This window comes from Urocampus carinirostris, chromosome 18 (assembly GCF_059441175.1).
Source record: "Urocampus carinirostris isolate Australia breed hairy pipefish chromosome 18, RoL_Ucar_1.0, whole genome shotgun sequence".
Lineage (NCBI taxonomy): Eukaryota > Metazoa > Chordata > Actinopteri > Syngnathiformes > Syngnathidae > Urocampus > Urocampus carinirostris.
In genome coordinates this window covers 5,362,541-5,384,067 of record NC_142366.1, presented here as the reverse complement: position 1 = coordinate 5,384,067, position 21,527 = coordinate 5,362,541, and the positions used below count along the sequence as shown (strand labels likewise).

Here is a 21,527-nt window from a genome sequence, read left to right as displayed (position 1 = left end):
ATGACCAATTTTGTGTTTATTTATGTGCTTCAATTCGTTTGTTTTAGAAAGAAATGTCAAAATATTTAAAGACCAAAAATTGGGGTTTTAACAAAATTACACCCATTTTTGGCTTGTTTTAGGGGAACAACATCATTTTTTTTGTTGGGTTTAATTGTATTTTTTGGAATTGATCTAAACCGGGGGTCTCTAACGATGAGTCCCCTCAGACCACCTGAGGAGTCTGCGGACTGGTTCTGAAAATATCTGAAGCTCACTAGTGATAGGTCATAGTGAATTTCTTGGAAATGTGATTTCTAACTTGTCACGTCCGGAGCAAAGGGTAGACCCAATCACGTAACGTTTCTCACAAGTTTATTGGGATAAAGAGGAAAGGCATCGCCTGTGTTCCGGTGCTCGCTGGACGCGGGAAGCAAGCCGCTCACAACGTGTTCCGAATGCGGAAGTGGATCTTCCGGAGCGGGAGATCGTGGTGTTGAAGACGGAAATAACAGGTCGATAGCAGGGACAGGAGAGCCAAAACTTGATCGGGATCAAAAACGGGTCGTAAGCCGGGACGGGAGAGCAAAACGTAGCCGGGGTCAAAAACAGGTTGTAGCCTGAGACAAACGGGGAAGTCAGGAACAGACGGGTGGAAAAAGGGTGCAAAACGCGAGACAGACGGGAGTCAGAGTCAAAGTGCTTGCCTTGTAGAAACAGAGGTTCGCTGACAGACTGACAACCGGAGAGTGAAAGGACTGGGCTTAAAAAAGGACAGGGAACCGATCAGGTAGCCCGCAGCGGCTCGCGCCAAACGAGCGGGCACAGGTGTTCCAAATCAGTAATCATGACATAACTAGCATGAGGAATCACTGACCTAATCACTTTTAGTGATTGACTTTGCTTATTTTAACCCAACTTTTAATAATTACGATCTAGTGATAACATATTAATAACAACACTTTAACAACATAGTGATAAGAGAAGTTGCTATTTTTAGAAATGCATTTCTAACTGAAAAAAATGATATACCGAGCGAACTTCAAAGAGACCCGGCATCCTTGTGGACAACTATTCCTCTTAATAAACGTCGCCGACGGCGCCGTAAAGAAAGGACAAAGAAGCGTGGTTGCCGTGCAGGTAGATGTGTGAAACGTGTGAAGTCCAAGCAGCAAGATGGACGCGAGGATGGACGCGAGGATGTAACTAATTCCACCATTTATTCCTCGCCGGACAACCGACGCTTTAAACTCAGCGCTCACGAGCGGCCACAACGCCGGGAGCTTTTGAAGATCTCGACAAAGACTACAAAGAGTTCAGCTAAGTCAAATGATTCAGCAAAGCTGAAATTTGGTCTGTTAAATATTAGATCGCTTGCTCCAAAAGCTTTACTTGTTGATACCATTATTCGTGATTATAAACTTAACTGTATGGGTCTTTGTGAAACGTGGTTACGCCCGGATGAGCACTTAGCTCTAAATTATGCCTCTCCCCCAGACTACGAGAGTAGTCATATAGCACGCACGCTGAAAAGAGGTGGTGGTGTTGCGCTAATCTCTGAAAAATCGCTCAAATTTAATACACGTACCTCTAATAATTACAAAACGTTTGAGGCTCTTGTGATGCGGTCCCCTCAATTGTCAATTGATGTAATAACTATCTATCGTGCACCTGGGCCATACACAACTTTCTTAGACGAATTTGCTGAACTTTTGTCTGAACTAGTAACCTATGCAGACAAAATTATAATTATGGGAGACTTTAACATTCATATGAACTCCCCACACAGTTCACTTACTATTGCGTTTAGTTCTCTAATTGATGCATTTGGTTTTACCCAACTGGTTGACTTGCCAACCCATAAAAATGGGAACACGCTAGATTTGATTCTGACTCGAGGAGTTTTAACCTCAAACATTATGGTTCTACCGTGTACTACTGTTATCTCTGATCATTATTTAGTGACATTTGAGGTGCTAACTAAATGTAGACTTAATATAGCTGAGGGATTTAGCGGACGCAATATAAGCACTGGCACAGTTTCTGAGCTCTTTGAACTCCTTCCTGGAGCAGTTGCGTCCTTTCCTAAATACAATGGCTCGATTGACTCACTCATGAATGAGTTCAATACCACCCTGACTAGTGTGCTGGATTCAATAGCGCCCATAAAACTAAAATCACGTCCTAAAAGACGCACACCTTGGTTTACTGATGAAACTAGAGCCCTTAAAAAAGAATGCAGGAAATGGGAGAGAAAATGGCGCGCTACCAAGCTTGAGGTTTTCCATCAAACCTGGTGTGACAGCTTGTTAAAGTATAAAGCGGCCCTTGCCTCTGCAAAATCGGCCTACCTTTCGAAGGTGATTGCGTCTCAAAAGAACAACCCCAAAGCCCTTTTTGACACTGTAGCATCGCTTACAAGGCAACAGGCTATCGCAGACAGTTCGACACACTCTGTTCAGGACTTAATGGTCTTCTTCACTAAGAAGATTCAATGCATACAGGAAGAAATTGCAAAAGATATTGTTAGTACCACACGTATTAAAGGACTGAAATTTACAGATGCACGACAGGGTGGCTGCCCTGGGAAAATGGCCGGTTTTAGTGAACTGTCACTTGATGATCTCAAACAAGTGGTGAATGCGGCCAAACCGACAACTTGCCAGTTCGACCCTCTCCCAGGTTCACTTATTAAAAGTCTTTTTAGCGTCCTTGGGCCTTCAGTTCTAAATATTATAAATACATCACTCTCCTCAGGTGTAGTTCCAGCAGCTTTTAAGTCCGCCGTTATTAAACCCACACTGAAACGACCCAACCTTGATCCAGAAATATTAAGTAATTACAGACCTGTGTCAAACCTACCTTTCCTCTCTAAAGTACTCGAAAGAGTAGTGGCACAGCAGCTGAATGCTTTCATATCGGAAAATAACCTTTTTGAATCCATGCAATCTGGATTCAGGGCTAACCACTCTACTGAGACAGCTCTGATCAAGGTAACAAATGATCTCCTAATGTCAATGGATTCTGGCGCTTCATCACTTTTGCTGCTACTGGATCTTAGTGCTGCTTTTGACACAGTGCGCCACAATATCCTACTAGAACGGTTGGAAAAATGGATTGGTCTCTCAGGAGCCGTCCTCTCGTGGTTCAAATCTTACCTCTCAGATAGGACGCACTGTGTTAAATATGGTGAAACGACATCTGAGCCCTTTAATGTTACCTGCGGTGTTCCGCAGGGTTCAGTGCTCGGCCCCCTACTTTTCAACATTTACATGCTTCCATTAGGTGATATTATTCGCAAGTACAATATCAGCTTCCACTGCTACGCAGACGACACTCAACTATATCTTCCGTTGGAGGAATCTTCCACACTAAACTGTGGAAATTTGGAGGCCTGTCTCACTGAGATAAAAGAGTGGATGTCACTCAATTTCTTGCGTCTTAACTCTGAAAAGACCGAAATGTTAGTCATTGGTCCTTCTAAATGCCGGGACTTATTCGCAAAAACTGCTGTGAACATTGACAAATGTCACATCACACAGAGTGACTCAGTTAAAAATTTAGGTGTCATATTTGACCCTGATCTATCCTTTGAGATGCATGTAAAGCAAATTACTAGAACTGCCTTCTTCCATCTTCGCAACATTGCTAAAATCCGTTCAATACTGTCTCAGTCTGATGCGGAAACAATAATTCATGCATTTGTTACCTCCCGTCTCGATTACTGCAATGCACTACTCTCCGGTCTCCCGAAGTCCAGAATCAAGTCTCTTCAGCTAGTACAAAATGCCGCAGCGAGGCTTTTAACTAGGACAAAAAAGTACGATCACATAACACCGATTTTGGCTAACCTGCATTGGCTCCCAGTTAGCCAAAGATGTGACTTCAAAGTTCTCTTAGTATTGTACAAAATCATACATGGACTTGCTCCCTCTTATCTTTCAGATCTGATTTGCCCCTATGTCCCGGTCCGAAGCCTACGATCTGAGAGTGCTGGTCTTCTGGTGATCCCGAGAGCAAAGAAGTCTTCAGCTGGTTCGAGAGCGTTCTCCATCCGGGCACCGGTGCTGTGGAATGCTCTTCCCCCTGAGATTCGATCTGCAACCTCAGTGGAAATGTTTAAATCTAAACTTAAAACTCACTTCTACTCCATTGCATACGAATAACCTACTCCTCTTGTCGGTTGAAAATAGTTTGTGTAATATAGTGTAACAATCTGTGAAGCCCTTTGAGACTCTTCGTGATTTAGGGCTATACAAATAAAAATGACTTGACTTGACTTGAAAACCGGTTGAAGACCTCCGTTCTGAACAAAAGACTAAGATTATAAAAGACTAAAAATTTTTGATTTTCAAGGTAAAAAGGTCAATACTTTTGCAAAAGGCTCCTTTCAAACAAAACATTTAAAGCATGACCCAGTTTATTTGTGTTGCAAAACAAGCCAACCCCAATTTTCCATGAGATTATTTTTTTGAAAAAAAACCCCACAATTTTAGGAGGTTTAAAAAAATGGACCCAATATTTTAGAGGTTTGTTTATTTATTTATTGTGGCGTACCTGTTCCCCTCGTGCCCGACAACTGCTTGTTATGCTTAGCCTTAGCTGGCAAAAGCGATTGATTGCGCCACCGCCGCCTTTGTAATCGGCTTAGGATAGATTTTGCATCTAAATCAGCTTATTATTTATGTGGCCCTGTGTTCGCCCGCTGCCATTTGGAGAAGCCCTGATTGGTGATCCATCACATGCTGTGGTCCGTTATTGTTGTAATGGGATGGACCTTCAGCTCCTGAGACGGGGAGCCAACTGAGCACCTGCCCGAGGCCCCCCAGGGGCCCCTGAGAGCAATTAATAGAGTCTAGAGAAGTATTTTCACATTTAGTCTTAGAGTAAATGAATAGAGCCAAGAAGGAGGCAACGCAAGAATGATGGCCCTCTAAAAACATATCAAGTAAATATAACCCAATTTTGTGTCAATTTACTACTTATGTTAATTTGACTCTGCTTCCTGGTATGTTTGAACCACTGCAAAAACGGTAAATTAATTCCAACAACAAACCAAAAATTGGGTTATTTTGTCTTTTTTTTTTTTTTTTTTTTTTTTTTTCTTGATAAAAAACACTTTAATTCTGTTTAGAAAAAATCTAAACATTGTTTTAATCAAATTGATTGAAAAAAGTGGATAGGTGTAATTTTCACCATTTTCTGGCTTCATTGAATCCAGAGGTCCAATATTTGGAATGTTTTTAAATATTTTGTAAGCCGGATGTCATCACAATTAGATTGGTGTAAATTTGACAAATTCGTTCAGTTTTTTTTTTCATCTTGATGTCTTCAGAATTAGATAAGTGTTGTTTTGAAAATACTTGGGTCATTTAATAAAAATCTTTTTTAATCCAGATGTCTTTACAATTCGATTGGTGTCATTTTGATCCAGTTTTGGCTATTATAAAATCCAGATGTGTTCAGAATTTGATTGGTGTCAATTTGACCAAATTTTAGTTGTTTATTATTAGTTGTTAAACCTGGAAGTCTCTAGGATTTAATTGGTGTTGTCGTGTGGGCGTTTTTTTTAAATCAATATGTCCTTGGAATTTGATTGGTATAAATCTGACCAAATTGAGGCTTTTCTCGTTTATCTGGATACGTTCAGAATTTGATTGGTGTAATTATTGACCAAATATGGGCATTTTTTCACATCCAGATTTTTTCAAAATTGTGTTTTTTGTTTATAAACTTGTCCTCAGAATTTGATCTGTGTAAATTTTGATCTAATTTTGGGTGTTTTTTTATTTTTTAATTCAGATGTCTTCAGAATTAGATTGACATATTTCTGTCTAAATTTGTTATTTGTCCAAATCCAGATTTCATCTGTGTGGTTCATTGTATTTAACACCCTGAGAAAAAAAAGGTTATTCGGTTTAAAAAGATTAGATCATCTGTACCCCACAAAAACGATACTTTCGGCCGAAAAATTATCCAAAAAAAGTATAGTTTTGCAGAGAAATAAACATGAGCAAATATCCTTTTGCCATTTCGCACATATCAAAGACCCTACCCCCAAAAAGGCCTGCAACCAAACTTTGAGTGTCCTTCTGCAAGTGAGGCTGGCACATCTGCTGCCTCCACGGGCAAAAAACATGCTAGCGCCGCCGTGTCACGTCAGGCAATGCTACAAACGTTTTCTCGCGCTGAAGATGAGCGCTGAAAAAAAATAAAAAAAATAAGAGACTGTCAGGAATGACTCGCTCTAGAGCTGTCAGGGCAACTACATCAAAGCGTCTTATGCAAACCCCCCTGCAGAAAAAAGCTCCTAAAAGCCCTCGTTTGGATTTTAAACGCTCGCAATTTGCACACCGAGAAGAAAACGTCAATCACCGGGGACATATATGCAAAAATTTAAAGATAATCTCCTTTTTTGGTCATTTTAAAAATCCCTCTCCACCATGTTTTTCTTTGTTCTGACATTAGCGATTTTCCCTAGACGTCACGACCAGCCAAAAGGGTAGACCCTATCGCGTAACGTTTCTCACAAGTTTATTGAATAGAAGGGGAAGGGCAGCGCCCTGGATCCGGTGCTCACTGGACGCGGGAAGCAAGTCGCTCTCGCAATCCAATCGTGATCCGAATACGGAAGTGGATCTTCTGTAGCAGGAGATGGCGGTGTCAGGGACGGAAAAACTGGTCGATAGCTGGGACAGGAGAGCAAAAATGTTGTCGGGATCAAAAGAGGGTCGCTAACCGGGACGGGAGAGCAGACGTGGTCGGAGTCACAAACGGGTCATAAGCTGGGACGGGAGAGCAGATGTGGTCGGGATTGAAAACAGGTCGTTGTCGGAGACAAACAGGTAGATCAGGAACGGACAGGTATTAAAACGGGTGCAAAAAGGGGACAGGCGGGAGTCAGGGTAAAAAATGCTTACCTTGTAACAACAGATATTCGCTGACGGACTGACAACCGGAGAGTGACAGGACTGGGCTTATAAAAGGACAGGGAACCAATTAGGTTGGCCGCAGCGGATGGCACAAAATGAGCGGGCACAGGTGACCCAAATCAGTACTGACACTGGATGTTATTGATAGGTCATGATCAGTTGTTTGGATTGGAAACATTAAATAAAGGAAAAAAAAAATCATGATAAGAAAATCTATTTTTTTAGTCATTTTTATTTTAATGTTATTTCTTAGGTCATCCTTCATTCACCCTATTTGAGAGAGGGGTTTGCTTCTCCCCCAGATCTATCAACACACTAAGCTATCGATTTGAAACACGGTTTTACGTGCGATATCCCGGTTATGTGTAAAAGTTTCTAATATTCTGAATACTTTATATTGAAGGTGATTACTTCATTGTTTTCCATTTATTATATTTTATAGTTTTAGATTTTCCCAACTAAAGTGCAACTGTAAATTTGTTGCAGCAACACAATATTGATAACAGTGATTCGGATTTTTCTTTGATCTGTCTTTATCAAATGCCACTGGATGTTATTGGTATATCTTTATCTCACGTTACATTCTAAACCAGTGTTTTTATATATATTTTATGCTTTGTTTATGTATAGTTTTGCTGTTGTAAAATTTTTGTTTTTTAGAAACATAAAAAAATACCAAAAATAATACTTAAAATTAACAAAAAGTATAAGCAAGAGGATTTTTTTTACCACTATCTATCTTTAAAGAAAATAAATTATAAAATAAGGAAATCATAAGATAAATTAAATCAGCAAAATCACATGCAAGGTTTTTACATTCGTATTATAGTTGTTTTTCTGTGCAAACTTAAACAATTGATAAAAAGAAAGGGCTCATTGGAAGGCCTTTAGAGCAGGTAGGACTTATTTATTTTAAGGCTTCATTTCCTTGTTCTTCTTGCAAGTTCAAAATCCATTGATGTCTTCTCTCCTTACTTTGAGTGTCTACTAAAGTTTAAACTCATAATTGTCATTTCAAATCAAATACGTGATTAAATATATTTCCCTTTACTTCCTCATGGGCACATTATTAGTAAATGAAATGAATGAAATAAATAGCAATCTGCTGCCACCTACTGATATGGATGGATGTTACAGTTACTTGGCTGATGACTGAAAGAAATCAAAGACACTGAACAATGGAATGCGTTTTTTTTTTAAATCTAAAATTTGTCACTTTCTCGTGGCACACTAGACAAGGTCTCACGGCACACTAGTGTGCCCCGACACCCTGGTTGAATAACAAAAAAGAAAAAAAAAATGTTTTTCTTGTCATTTTTGTAATGTTGTTTGATATTTGTTTTTAAGACAAATCTCTCCCCAAACAGGTTTTGGGGAAAAAGTAATATGTAACTTGCATTTTCAGTTGCAGGGAGGTTTTCGTGTAACAATTGACCACTAGGAAGCGCTACCTAAATTATTTGCTAGGCTTATCATTGATACATAATCCTGGCACTAATACACATTTCATAGAGTGCTTTTTAGGCGTGGCATGCAACTTTGCTCTTGGGTTTGATCCATAGGGGGCGATAACGCTTTATAAGACAATGCCATACAAACTTATGCCAGCCCATTCAAAAGGGAAGAAGAAATGCATTGGCAAAGCAAAGCCACCAGAGAGCAGTGTCATTTTTAAGCATTGAGAAACATGACCACAATTTACAAGCACTTTTCAATCCTTGAAATCCCAACATTTAAATTAAAACATTTTTAAGGATTTCAAGCACCCGTACTAACCTTGTATGTTCGTCCGAAGCACCGAATGTGTTAATTCCACCATCCCATCTGAGTATTTTTGTTTGAATTGATTAATTTTGTAACAGTTGAGCCCTGCGGGTCCCAGGTTGACTTTTCTCCTATTAGCGCTCGACATAGACGGACGAGCCCATGGTCGACTGGGACCCCCGATGAAAATCTTGACTCCTTCTTCCGGAATGTTTCATTAAAGCGGTATTATCTCGAATGTCGTTTCTGCACTGGCACTGTTGTCGGCATGGAGAAATTTCAAAATCTGCTCACTTTGTAGAAATTTGTACTTAAGGAGGAAATAGGACACTAATCCAGGGGCAGAGAAGTACAGACACCTTTGTCCCTATTGTCCCCTTGTGTGTCTATAACAAAAATACTATTACAGAAATGCAACAGAACTACTACAAAACTAAATATTAAATCAAGTGCTTAGAAACAGGTATCTAATACGAATACGATTTGGCTTTCATTCTGAAAAAAAACGAAACAAAAAAACTATGGAAATACTACTAAAATACTACTCCGATAATACTGTGACACAAAAATACCACTACAGAAATATTGCCTAATTTAATTCGTTTAGGGAGTAGCTTAGTAACCAAAAAAACTTCGTATACGCATTTTGAATGTAAAATCGTTCATCGGTTCCAAGGCCCGCAAAAGTACTGAGTGGCAGTGGCTCAGGAGGTAGAGCGCTCGTCTTGGGATCAAGAGATTGCAGTTCGAATCCCGTTTACATGTCAAAGTGTCCTTGGGTAAGACACTGAACCCCTAATGCCCCCAGTAAGCAGGTTAGCGCCTTACATGGCTGCACGGCCGCTATTGGGAAATGTACACTGTAAAGCGCTTCAAGAAGTCTTGACTTGAAAAGCGCTATATAAATGCAGATTATTTCATTTCATTACAGGATGATAATGTTTAATATTAATATTTAATATCATGTAAAAAAAACAAACAATAAAGGAAATAATAAAAATATTCATTTACCCTTTTGCCTCGTATTTATTGAAAAACTGATCCAATGATGCCTGCTTTTGATGGCCCGACTTATCAACACCTTTTCCAGGTGATTCCTTTCCGCAAATTCTGAGACTTCATGGAACTTTGCCAAAATGTATCTTATTTGGGCTGATTGAATGACGCCTGCGCCCTCCTCCCCGTAATCTTGCTGGAACCTCCTTGTCGTCTTTGAACTCTGAACCGTGACGGTGACACAAATAGCATGTTTGGAGCACGCATGCACACTGGGTTGAAGCGATAGTCAGTTCGTTTACGTTCAGGAAACTCAGGGAGTAGCTAATAGCAGAGTTTACTGTACTCTATTTTTGACTTCGTATCCTGAAACGCCTTCATAACTATTGGCAATATTTTCCCGTACAGGTACTTCATAACCTGAAACTTTTGTATGTAGAGACATTTCTCAGTAGAGGTAACACTGTACTACTACAGAAATAGCCAGGTATGCCTAGATTTTTTTATGTGCCTTAATAAATGGAATGAAGTCAAACGTGCATTTTGTAATTCCTTGGGTTGTCTCAGTGATATTAAAATTGGGTTCGTGATGTGAAGCCTTTGTGAGTGATAAATATGCAAAAAACACCGAATTCTGTAAGGGAGCAAATACTTTTTCACTGCGCTATAGAAACGAAGACATACTCACCGAGCGACTGTCCGGCAATGACCCGTGTGTTTTCGCCCACAACGGCAGCCCGGGCGTTGCGCTCGCCCACATACTGCACGAAGGCGTACCCTTTGTGCACGGAGCAGCCCACAATCTTGCCGTACTTGGCGAAAATCACCTCGATGTCCGTCTTGTTGACGATGGCCGTGTTGAGGTTTCCGATGAAGACGCGAGAGTTGAGCGAGCGAGGGTCATTCTTGTTGGTCACGTTGCTCGTCTGGCTTTTGCCAGTCATCCTCCACCAGGCCACGCCCTGAACAATCCAAATACCGTCCGGAATTAGTATGGCTGCAACAGTTAGATGACCTTGTCGACGAAAAATCGATGATAAAAAAAGTTGCAATGCATTTCATTGTTGACTATTGTTGCCAAATGCGCTCTTCAACAGAGTGAGACATCTCTACATGCATATTATCCCTGAGTTGCAAAAGCGCAATAATGTCTCTGTCTCAAACGGCAACGTAAACATTCACAGGGTTCATACACTTTTTTTCAGATTCAAGCACTTTTCAAGGACTTTCAAAGCCAGTTTTCCAATTTTTCCAGTACCGTTAAAAGAGGAAATCCTGTGTAAATCATGTATTTTGCAGATCCACAAATATATCTGTGATGCACACACGTGTTTTTCACTGAATGTACTTCACAAAGCTGCTTGGAGTGATCAGTGGTCGAGAGTGGTGGTACCCATAGGGCATTAGAGACCCTACAAAAGTACACCACTCATAAGCAAATGTTTATTGATTTTGTTGGTATTTATTGGATGAGCCTTCAGACAAAACCTAGCTAAAGACACTCACATTGGCCTAAAGTACTGTGTAAATGTTCATGATCATCTGTTCAGTTTTTTTGGAGGCTATTAGTCACATAAAAACACACACAATCGGGACTTATAGATAGATTAATTTGCCAGTCCCTTAAAAGGGGACTGTTTTTTTTTTACGTGTTTATGTCTACTGACTGAGCACAGTGCCTAATTGGTTTTAGATTGTGGATATGTTTTTTTAGTTTTTGTACGAATCTAAAATATGTTTAATTAAACATGTATTTTCAATTGTACCCATTTTGTGTTTATTATCCTTTGCTGTTACATTTGCAAAGGTGGACTGAAAAGCAGGGAAGCCAGAATGAAGGCAATGGTACTATTTATCAACAAAATCAGGTACAAAGTAACAAACCAACAACAAAAAACAAAACTGACATAATGACACAAGACGGGATGAAAATGGCATGGATCTGGCAACCGCAACATGGCAATGGCAATGACCCGAAGCAGTCTGCCCTCCGAGCATTTAATATAAAGTCTTGTGATAGTTAGGAACAGCTGTGGGGGATTGGGCTAAGGTGCATCAAGTTCCACGCCCGATTGGCGCCCTCTGGGGGACTGTGGAGTGCCAGGTCCTGACAGTTTGCCAAAAAAATTAAATCAACTTCATGCTAAATTAAAAAAAAAATAGTTATCTGATTATTTAAGTAATTGTTTCAGTAGTTTAGCAGCCGTCTCAATAGCCACACTGCTTCCTGGCACTTTTCTAAAAACGTTTACAAATTGAAAAAAATGGAGACGCGGGAATTATATTTTTCTTTTCATATGGTTTCTGCAGGAGGACAAACATGACACAAACTAATGTTTTCCAATGTAAAAATGTGTAAAAAGAATATTATATTTCAACATTAAGTGTTACTACACAGCTATGAGACGAGAGGGAGCTCCTTCGCTTGTTTTCGTCTCTCCGTTTCTTCCTGTAAGGGCCCTTTTAAAGCAGCACTTTAATTTTAACACAGAAGTCACATTAAACAGGTAAGAGCACAATGCTTTCATAAGCACTTTGTAGTGACAAAGTAGACATTTTTGTTAAGTGATTTCTTCTTTTTGTCAGTATATATTTTATAACACTTGGGGGTATTATTTAAGTTTTTTTTCTTCTGTCCGCTTTTAGTATCAAAACAGAGAGAGAGTGAAGAGGATGCTGCTTCTGTTTTACCCAAGTACTGACTTGTTTGACAATTGCACAGAACTCAAACTTAAATTGCATTATGTGATTTCATTTACCTTATCAAAAGGCTGCTGTTTTATTTTTATATGCTTGCTACGTTTTATTGAACTCTTTTTGATGTAAGGGGCACGTTTCGCAAGTTCCATTTTTTTTATTTCGAATTTTCAAAATGAAAATCACATCAAAATTCTGATATTTGAATTGCATTGCTTTGATTTTATCAAATAACTTAATCGTGCTGTAATTTACTACTATTGTACTGACGTTAAACTTGAGGAATTATCCTACAATAGAGTAGTCACTTGGTGCATCATTTTCCAGAGGACGTGCGATGCAATAAACGTACTCATTTATATAGTAGGCTAATATGGCCAATATAGATTATAAGGTTTATATAAAACTTTTACATTTTCTCTGTTCCAACCAAATTGATTTTTTGTTGGTTTTTTTGGTCCAATATGGATTTCAACATTTTGGTTTGCTGACCCCTGCAATACTCAGTGACTGGTCAACTATTAAAATAATCATTTGTTGCAGCCCCAGGCAATTTGAATTCATGTTCCTGACTTTATTTCTCTTAAAATGTCCTTTTCTGAATTGACCTTTTGGTTTTACAAAAGAACGACTCCTACTGTCAATCAAACCACAGGAGGTGAGGCTACAGGACTCATGGTGTCACAACAGTTTTAGCAGTTTTGCTGGTTTTAGGCAGCAGCGTTTTTGTTTAGCCGCCTCGTTGCGTGCCTAACGGCCCCCAGGGGCCCGGTGGCCTGTCTCATTTGCTCGCCACTTTTTATGCATTCCTCCCCCAACCCTGCGTCTCCACTGCCGCTATTAAGTCATCGCACGCCACACGTGCGAGCATTTGAATAAATCAACCCAAAAATAGTTGTGAAAAAAATTGTAGTCAAATGATAATCGGAAAATGCAAAAAATAATCACGTTTACAAAACTTGGCTTAAAACACTCAAAACGTTTTCGACTAGTTAGCATGTAACCTTATAGAGTGACTGGCTTGCTAGTGCTTCACATGACGCCAGAGCTCAGGAAGTCCGACTGTCTTCAATATGTATTAAAATAATTGGAAATACCAATAACATGTATATATACATAGATATTATGAGGAAGCACGGCAGCTGAGTGGTTAGCCCGTCTGCGGTACAGTTCTGAGGTCATGAGATTGAACCTTCCTGTGTGGAGTTTGCATGTTCTTCCCGTGCTTGCGTAAGTTTCCTCCGGGCACTCTGGTTTCCACCCACATTCCAAAAAAACATGCAGGTCAGGTTAATTCGCCGGTCCAAACTGTCTCTGGGTGTGAATGAGCAAGTGAGTTGTCTGTCTTTGTGTGCCCTGCGATTGGCTGGCAACCAATTCAGGGTGTCCCCTGCCCACTGCCCGAAGATGGCTGGGATGGGCTACAGTATTCCCGCTATCCTACTGAGGATAGGCGGTGCAGATAATGGATGGATGGACAAGTACAATGCTCACGTTCTTCAGGAAGATACACTACTGTTCTAAAGTTTGTGGCCATACAGAGAATTTTGTGTTTTCCATGAAAAATTCATACTTTTATTTATCAAATGAGAAGGCTATCATCTGTGTTCTTTTGCCCATATAAATGTCCTTCTGTTCCTTCTGTTGGCCAGTCTCATATTTAGCATTTTCTTTGCCACTCTTTCTTGAAATCAGTCTCTCAACATCTACTCTTTACTGAAGATTAGGGGTCACCTACCTCTTTCAAGCTGCAGGGCTACTTTTTGTTACTAATTAGTGCAAAAGGTACCCAGTTTGATTCAAATTTCTAAAATAACATATTGTTATTAATATGTTGTTACCATGTTATTAAAAGGTGGATTTTTGGAAGCTGAGTTAAATAGACTCAGTTGACTACTATTAGACCACCAAAACATTTTACTTGAAACTTATAATGACCCAGCACTGGTAAGCTATTCTCACCCTGGTACCACGTTGGAAACTCCTGGTGTGGCTGTTGACACTGGTGTTTTGCAGGTACTATTTAACCAAGCTTCTAGTTCAGGACCTGTAAGGTGTCTATTTCTCAAGCTAGAGATTCCATTGTACTGCCACTTCTCTTCTTTCTCTAGTTAGAAACTGTACTGTTTTCTGAAGGAAACACCACATTGTAGGAGAGGGGTGTCAAACTCTTTTTAACTCGGGGGCCACACGATAGAACATACATTCTGTCGGGGGCCGGACTAGAAGATTAAAGAGAAAGAAAAAGAGAGATAAAGAAATAAGAAAAATAGGGAGGGAAAAGGAGAGAGGGCGGGACAAAGAAAGAGAGAGAGAGGGAGAGAGAGTGAGAAACAAAAGGGATAAAAAGAGAAGTTGTGAGAGAGGGGGAAAGAAAGGGAGCGGAAGAAAGAAATCCAAAGAAAAATAGAAAGACAGAAGGAGAGAAAAGAGAAAAGAAAGCGTGAAGAGAGAAAGAGAAAAGGAAAAAAGGAAGTTAGAGCAAAAGAAGTTAAAAAGACACAGAGAGAGAAAGAGACAGAGACAGAGAATGGGAGAAAAGGGGTGGAAAAGAGGGAGAGAGAGAGAGAGAGAGAGAGGGAGAGAAAAAAAGAAATACAAGTACAGTGTCTTTGTTCGAGGCATCTTTCTTTGGCAACATCAAGTTGACATATTTCAACCTGCAGCTTGTTTTTCTCTTGCGCTTCTCTGAGTGTTGTCTTGCTGGCCGGATTCAATCCCTTAGCGGGCCTGATCCGGCCCACGGGCCGCCTGTTTGACACCTGTGTTGTAGGCGATCTTCAGTTTCTTGGAAATGTCTTGCATTGAATAGCCTTCATTTCTGGGAACAAGAATAGTCTGTCAAGTTCCACACAAATGTTTTTTTCCTGGCCATTCTTAGTTTATTCACACCAATAAATGTGATGCTCCAGATACTGGACACGCTCAAAAGGAGGTTAGTTTTATAGCTTCTCCAACCCACTAAACTGTTTTAGCTGTGCTAACATCATTCCACAAGGGTTTTCTAATCCTCCATTAGCCTTAATTAGCAACCACATTGTGTTATTAGACGTGGCCTCAATGTGACTATTTGAGATTCAACAGTCTTAGCTGGTTCAAACTGGATAACATGCGTAAGAGTGCTGTGACAGAAAACGCCAAGCAGGATAAGTGAGAGACCTAACGGCATAGTTTAAGCCTTTTATCTTATATTGGAGAGGCCTAATCACAACATTATACAATTTAAACACTGCCAAGTCTCTAAGATGCCTGCCTGCTATAGGTTGATGTCATATCAAATGCTGGTCTGCTATTCTTTTGCGTCACTGCTTCTAGACGATGCCGGTATGTTATTAGCTGAAATTAAGGCTTTTCTCTCTTTTTTTGTTCAGAATGTCAAGAAACTTCAATTTGAATGTGGAATGCCCACGTTGCACAGAAAGATACATGTGAGTACAGTAGAACCCCAGGATACAACGTCACCTTACAATATTTTCAGTGTAAATTAGGAGATAAAAAGCTTAGACTTGCAGTGATGCTAAAGGGAGAAGTAAAAACACCGTAACCACGGGAACCAAGGATAAAGATGTTTTTTCAGGTCCTCCTCACGGTGTTTTCCCCACTATACAACATCAAAAACAAATTATTTTGCGTTGGCAAAAATTGACCTTCAAATATAGTTTTATCTCAAAGGTGTCTGCTGTTGGTTGATGTCGTGTCAAATTCTGGTCTGCTATTGGTTTGCTTTGTGGCTTCATGTAGATGCTGGTATGCTATTACCTCAAATAAATGCCTCTCTTTATTTAGTTCAAAAACTCGTGTAACAAACTTAAATTCTTTTAGCTAGTCACTTACATTGACATACATTGTTGTCATTGGCAGGCAATCATATACAATTGGTAAAGCATAGCTAAATGTACTAATATGATTTATATATACTCATACATACACTTAATTTTAATGAGTGAGCTGAGTAAAACAACAAATCGAGGGACAATATTTTTTTCATGTGTTATTTTACTGTGATGAGTAACAAGAGTATGAGTACAGATGTTAAGAGAGAACTTTGAGAGTGTGATTGTGCCGACTGTGTTGTATGGTGCAGAGACTTGGAGCCTGAACGCAGATTTGAGAAGGAAATTGTATGTTTTTGAGATGAAGTGTTTGAGGAGTATGTTAGGAGTGACAAGATTAGATAGATTGAGAAATGAAATTGTGAGAGACAGAACTGGAGTAGCAGTGGAACTGAGCAAGCGTGTGGATGAAAGTGTACTCGATGGTTTGGACACATGGAAAGGATGGATGAAGAGCTAATGTTGAAGAGGACTAACATAACAGAAGTAAATGGAAGGAGACCAAGAGGAAGGCCGCGATTGACGTGGATGGATGGTGTTATGAGTGCACTGGAGAAAAGAAGTCTAAGTGTAGTGGAAGCTAAAGCTCTTGTTGGTGATAGAAATGAGTGGAGAAGTGTTGTGAAAGGATAGTGAGATGTTTGGACGCATTCTAAGAGATGGGCAGGGCACCCGTATGATGCGGCAGGGATAAACCAGGGAAAGCTATCGGGCCCTGCTGTTGAACAGAAGAGTGTGTTGTGTCACCCTGACCTGAGTGACATGGCCACTTTCTTGTGTCCCGTTTCATCTGGAGGGACGAAAACATGACCAACTTGGGTGCTGAGGTACTTAACTTGTTTGGGTGTTTGGGCATTTGGTTTAGCAATGATCACTTTTTTTGGGTGTTTTTGCTACATTTTTCTTTTTTTCAATTTACTTTGTTTTTGTGTATGTGTTTGTCTTACTGTCGGTCACCCCCTTCAAGGGATTTGACCAGGGTAACTAGATAGATAGATAGATAGATAGATAGATAGATAGATAGATAGATAGATAGATAGATAGATAGATAGATAGATAGATAGATAGATAGATAGATAGATAGATAGATAGATAGATAGATAGATAGATAGATAGATAGATAGATAGATAGATAGATAGATAGATAGATAGATAGATAGATAGATAGATAGATAGATAGATAGATAGATAGATAGATAGATAGATAGATAGATAGATAGATAGATAGATAGATAGATAGATAGATAGATAGATAGATAGATAGATAGACAAATCACTTTTAATGAAGAGACTTGCAATCCAAGTGTTTTGTGTGCCATTATAATTTGGTTTCCACCATGCCTATCTGCTTTTATCTTAGTTTGATCAGAGCTGTTCAGGATCGCAACATTAGGAAGCAGGAAGGTTAAGGGCGAAGGTTAAGAGAGATTTCATGCTCGTCCTCGCATTTTTCTGCCAATGCAGCATGAAAATTGTGAAAGTCAGAAACAGTCCAAATGCCAACCCAAACCTCCCCAATAATGAAAAAAGAGAGTTTATTTGGACACATCTAAGAAATGCACATATTTGGACACACCACACAAGCAGCTCGACAGAGGCTGCAATAATGATTTAAGCCAGAAAATGCCGTAAGCGCGAATACAATTTCAAAATTCCGGACAGCACCCTTGACAAGGAAACGGGTGAGGGTGTGTCATGTTTCTGCTTGTTCATCATTGCTGTTTTCTTTATCCCTGGTATAGAACAACAGACCCGATGAACTGAAATGAAGCCTAGATTCCACTCCTTCTCATTCTCTTTCAGTGTATTCGACACAAATCTCTTTTAATGAAAAGAGGTGCGATGGCACTTAGTGTGTGTGCGCGGCCTTGACATTCATCAAGTGCACCCACGATGATGCACACATTGCTAATTATGAGTGTGCGCTAGCCATCTAAAGGGACGTGAAGGATGAAATTGCGCTAGTGTGTTTGTTCTCCTCACAGTTGTGTTGTTGTTTTTTGTGTTCGTCTAATTTATTCTGTCCAGGTATGGTCGCTTATTTGCAAGCCTGGAAAAATGCCGAAAGAGTTAGGTGAAAAATAAATAATTACAAAAAATGTACTTCTTACTTGTGGGGTGCGTAGTTTGAGGCGTCCTTAATAATCATTAAATCAAATATTTTCTCTATTATATGTATGTTAACAATACCGTTCAAATAACCTTGAATGCAGCTGAAGTTGTTGCATTTGAAAAAGACACACTATGAAGGCCAAAATGATATTACTTGGCAAAATTCCCAAGCCTACTTCTATATTTTCTTGCAGGAATTTCAGCCAGCAACAGAACATAAGAGCTGCACCGGCAAGAAAAAAAATAAAATTGATCAGCCAAATACACCCCAAGCGGTTGAAAAGAGCCAATAGCTGGAGTCTGTCATTGCTGATTTAAGAGTGTAACTGTCTAACTGAGTCTAACTCGGTGTCGAAGGACAGTGACACTAAAGCACGAAGCAATAGCAGATAACAATTACAATATTTAATTTAATGGCCACCCATATTATGCAGCCGAGTGTGACTTGAGAAGGAAATAGTGGGAAAAAAGCACTAGGTGGCTGAATCATGCATGGGTGTCTGAGATGTTTGCTTCCATGACCAGTTTTGAGAGAAGGTCACAATGAAGGACAAAGCACTAGCAGCTAACAATAACAATAGGCGCTAGTAGTAAACCATAGCCTGCAGCCAAGTGGCTAACATGAGTGGTAAGAGAAGGAAAGGCCTGCCTCACTGAGATCAATATATGGATGTCACTCAACTTTTTGCGCCTCAATCCTGAATAGACTGCAATGTTGATCATTGGTCCATTTAAATGCCATGACTTGTTCTCAAAAATTGCTCTGAATATTGACAAATGTAATATCACTCAGAGAGACTCAGTCAAAAATTTAGGTGTCATATTTGACCCCAATCTGGCCTTCCAGCACACGTTAAGAATATTACTAGAACAGCTTTTTTCCACCATCACAACATTGCTAAAAGTCGGCCTATGATGTTCCAGTCTGATGCAGAGATTATAATTCATGCGTTTGTTCCCTCCGTCTTTATTACTGTAATGTACTACTCTCCGGTGTCCCAAAGTCCAAAATCAAGAGCCTGCAGCTGGTACAAAATGCTGCAGCAAGGCTTTTAACCTAAACAAGAAAGTTTGATCACATTACCCCAGTTTTGGCTAACCTGCCTTGGCTCCCTGTTAGCTTAAGATGTGATTTGGTAGTATGCAAAATTATGCATGGACTTGCTCCCTCATATATTTCTTAATTTCCTCCTATGTTCCGGTCCGGAGCCCTCGTTCTGAAAATGTTGGTCTACTAGTGATCCCAAGAGCCAAGAAGAGAGCCGCAGGTTTGAGAGCATTCTACATTCGGGCCCCTGTGCTGTGGAATGCTCTTCCCCCTGAGATTCGATCAGCAACCTCAGTGGAACTGTTTGAATCTAGGCATAAAACACACATCTATTCTATATCTCTTGAATGACCTATAATTTATGTTGACAATATCTGTGTATTTTTTTAATTGCAAAATCTGTTGCAGCTTGGTCAACCTGGAAGGGGGATTACCTCATGTGTGGTCAGATGGTGTGAAACATGTGTGGCGGCAACCAGGTGAGGAGTACAAACATGTTTGTGTTGTGCCTAAAGCCAAGTATGGTGTAGGGACTGCCAAGGTTTGGGGCAGCATGAGTGCAACTGGAATTGGGGAGAATTTCAATAAGAAAACACAAACTCAAGTATGAGCTGTGGAATACTAGAGCAGATAATATCCCCTCCCTGCAGAAACTGGGTCGCGGGGTTTCAGCCCGACAATGACCCCAATTACACATCTAAGATGACCAAGGCTTTTCTAAAGTGGTTATGGGTAAATGAATAGACTGGCCAAGCATGTCTACAGATCTAAATCTAACAGAACATCTTTGAGGCATTCTCAAGCAGAAGGTGGAGAAGCAGAAGATTTTAAATATCCCCCAGCTCTGTCTGTCATGTTGTCATGGAGGACTTGTAGAGCATTCCAATTTGTGAGGCTCTGGTTAAATACATGAACAGGAGAATTAAAGTCGCCGCGACCCTAATAAGGATAAGCGGTACAACTAATGAGATGAGATGAGAATGAAAGTGGTTCTGCAAAATAATATTGGCCACACAAAATATTGAACTTCAGAAACTTTTACTTAAGGATGTACTATCGACAATTTATCGACACATGGCTATAGTTTGAGTTTTTTGAGGGGAAAAATAAATTAACACTGCTACATAAGCTTTACACTGATTACCTTTCATTGTGTCAAAGCGATGTAGTGTGTGTATATGTGTATATATATATATATATATATATATATATATATATATATATATATATATATATATATATATATATATATATATATATATATATATATATATATGATATATATATATATATATATATATATATATATATATATATATATATATATATATATATATATATATATATATATATAAAATCATGTTCATGACAAAGTGCATGTGTTTGTGTTTGCGTTTATGATTTAAATCAATTCTTTTATTTTAATGATTGTATATTTGCATTTTTACACCTCTAGGGTTCACTGCATAATATAAACTGGGGCTTTATGAAGATTGTATCATATCTTATCATATCATACAATAATATCTTGCTCATAAGGCCTCATTTTTAATTTTCAATGACAGTTTTCTGCGCCGTTTCTTGAAGTTTTTTTCATACGGCGCCGCAATCTCATGGTCAGAAAGATAGGATGAGGCATTGATGTCAAGGAAACGAAAAAAAAAAGCAAGAAGGCCCATTAGAGGGATGCTTTTTTCCTTGTGATGCCTCTTAAGAGCTCATTGTTCACTGGCAGCCACCTGGCGGATTTATAGATATTTTCCGGCCACGGAGGAAGGCTGTGCTATCGATTCTTATTTTTTTAGGGGGGGAACAAACGAGGATTGCGGGGTTTGTTTATACAGATAACTGAAGGACGAGCTTTTTCCATGTGGAACCAAAAAGATAGATGGAGAGAGATAGATAGATAGATGGATAGATGGATAGATAAAGAAACAGAGATGGATGAATAGAGAGAACAAGATAGAGGAATGAATGAAAAAAGGGGAGGCGTGGATTAGAAAGAGAGAGAGAGAGAGAGAGAGAGAGAGAGAGAGAGAGAGAGTAACAGTACAGATGAATGGACAGGTTAGGATTTAGACAGATAAAGAAAGGTGATGAAGCATGGATAGATGGACAGTTAGATCAATCGGGACAGTGAGAAATAGAGCAAAACAGGTAGGATGG

General features: G+C 39.5%; 1 protein-coding gene across 2 annotated transcripts in view; it reads right to left on the bottom strand.

Annotated features, from left to right (window-relative positions):
• LOC148348176 (RNA-binding Raly-like protein) overlaps nt 1–21,527 on the bottom strand; it is a 91,963-nt gene that overhangs the window by 31,967 nt on the left and 38,469 nt on the right. For both annotated transcript variants that reach the window (XM_088322185.1, XM_088322186.1), the window contains exon 2: nt 10,360–10,633. In XM_088322185.1, coding sequence (XP_088178311.1) covers nt 10,360–10,615 — 256 coding nt within the window. In that variant the 5' untranslated portion in view covers nt 10,616–10,633. The remainder of the gene's footprint in view (nt 1–10,359; nt 10,634–21,527) is intronic.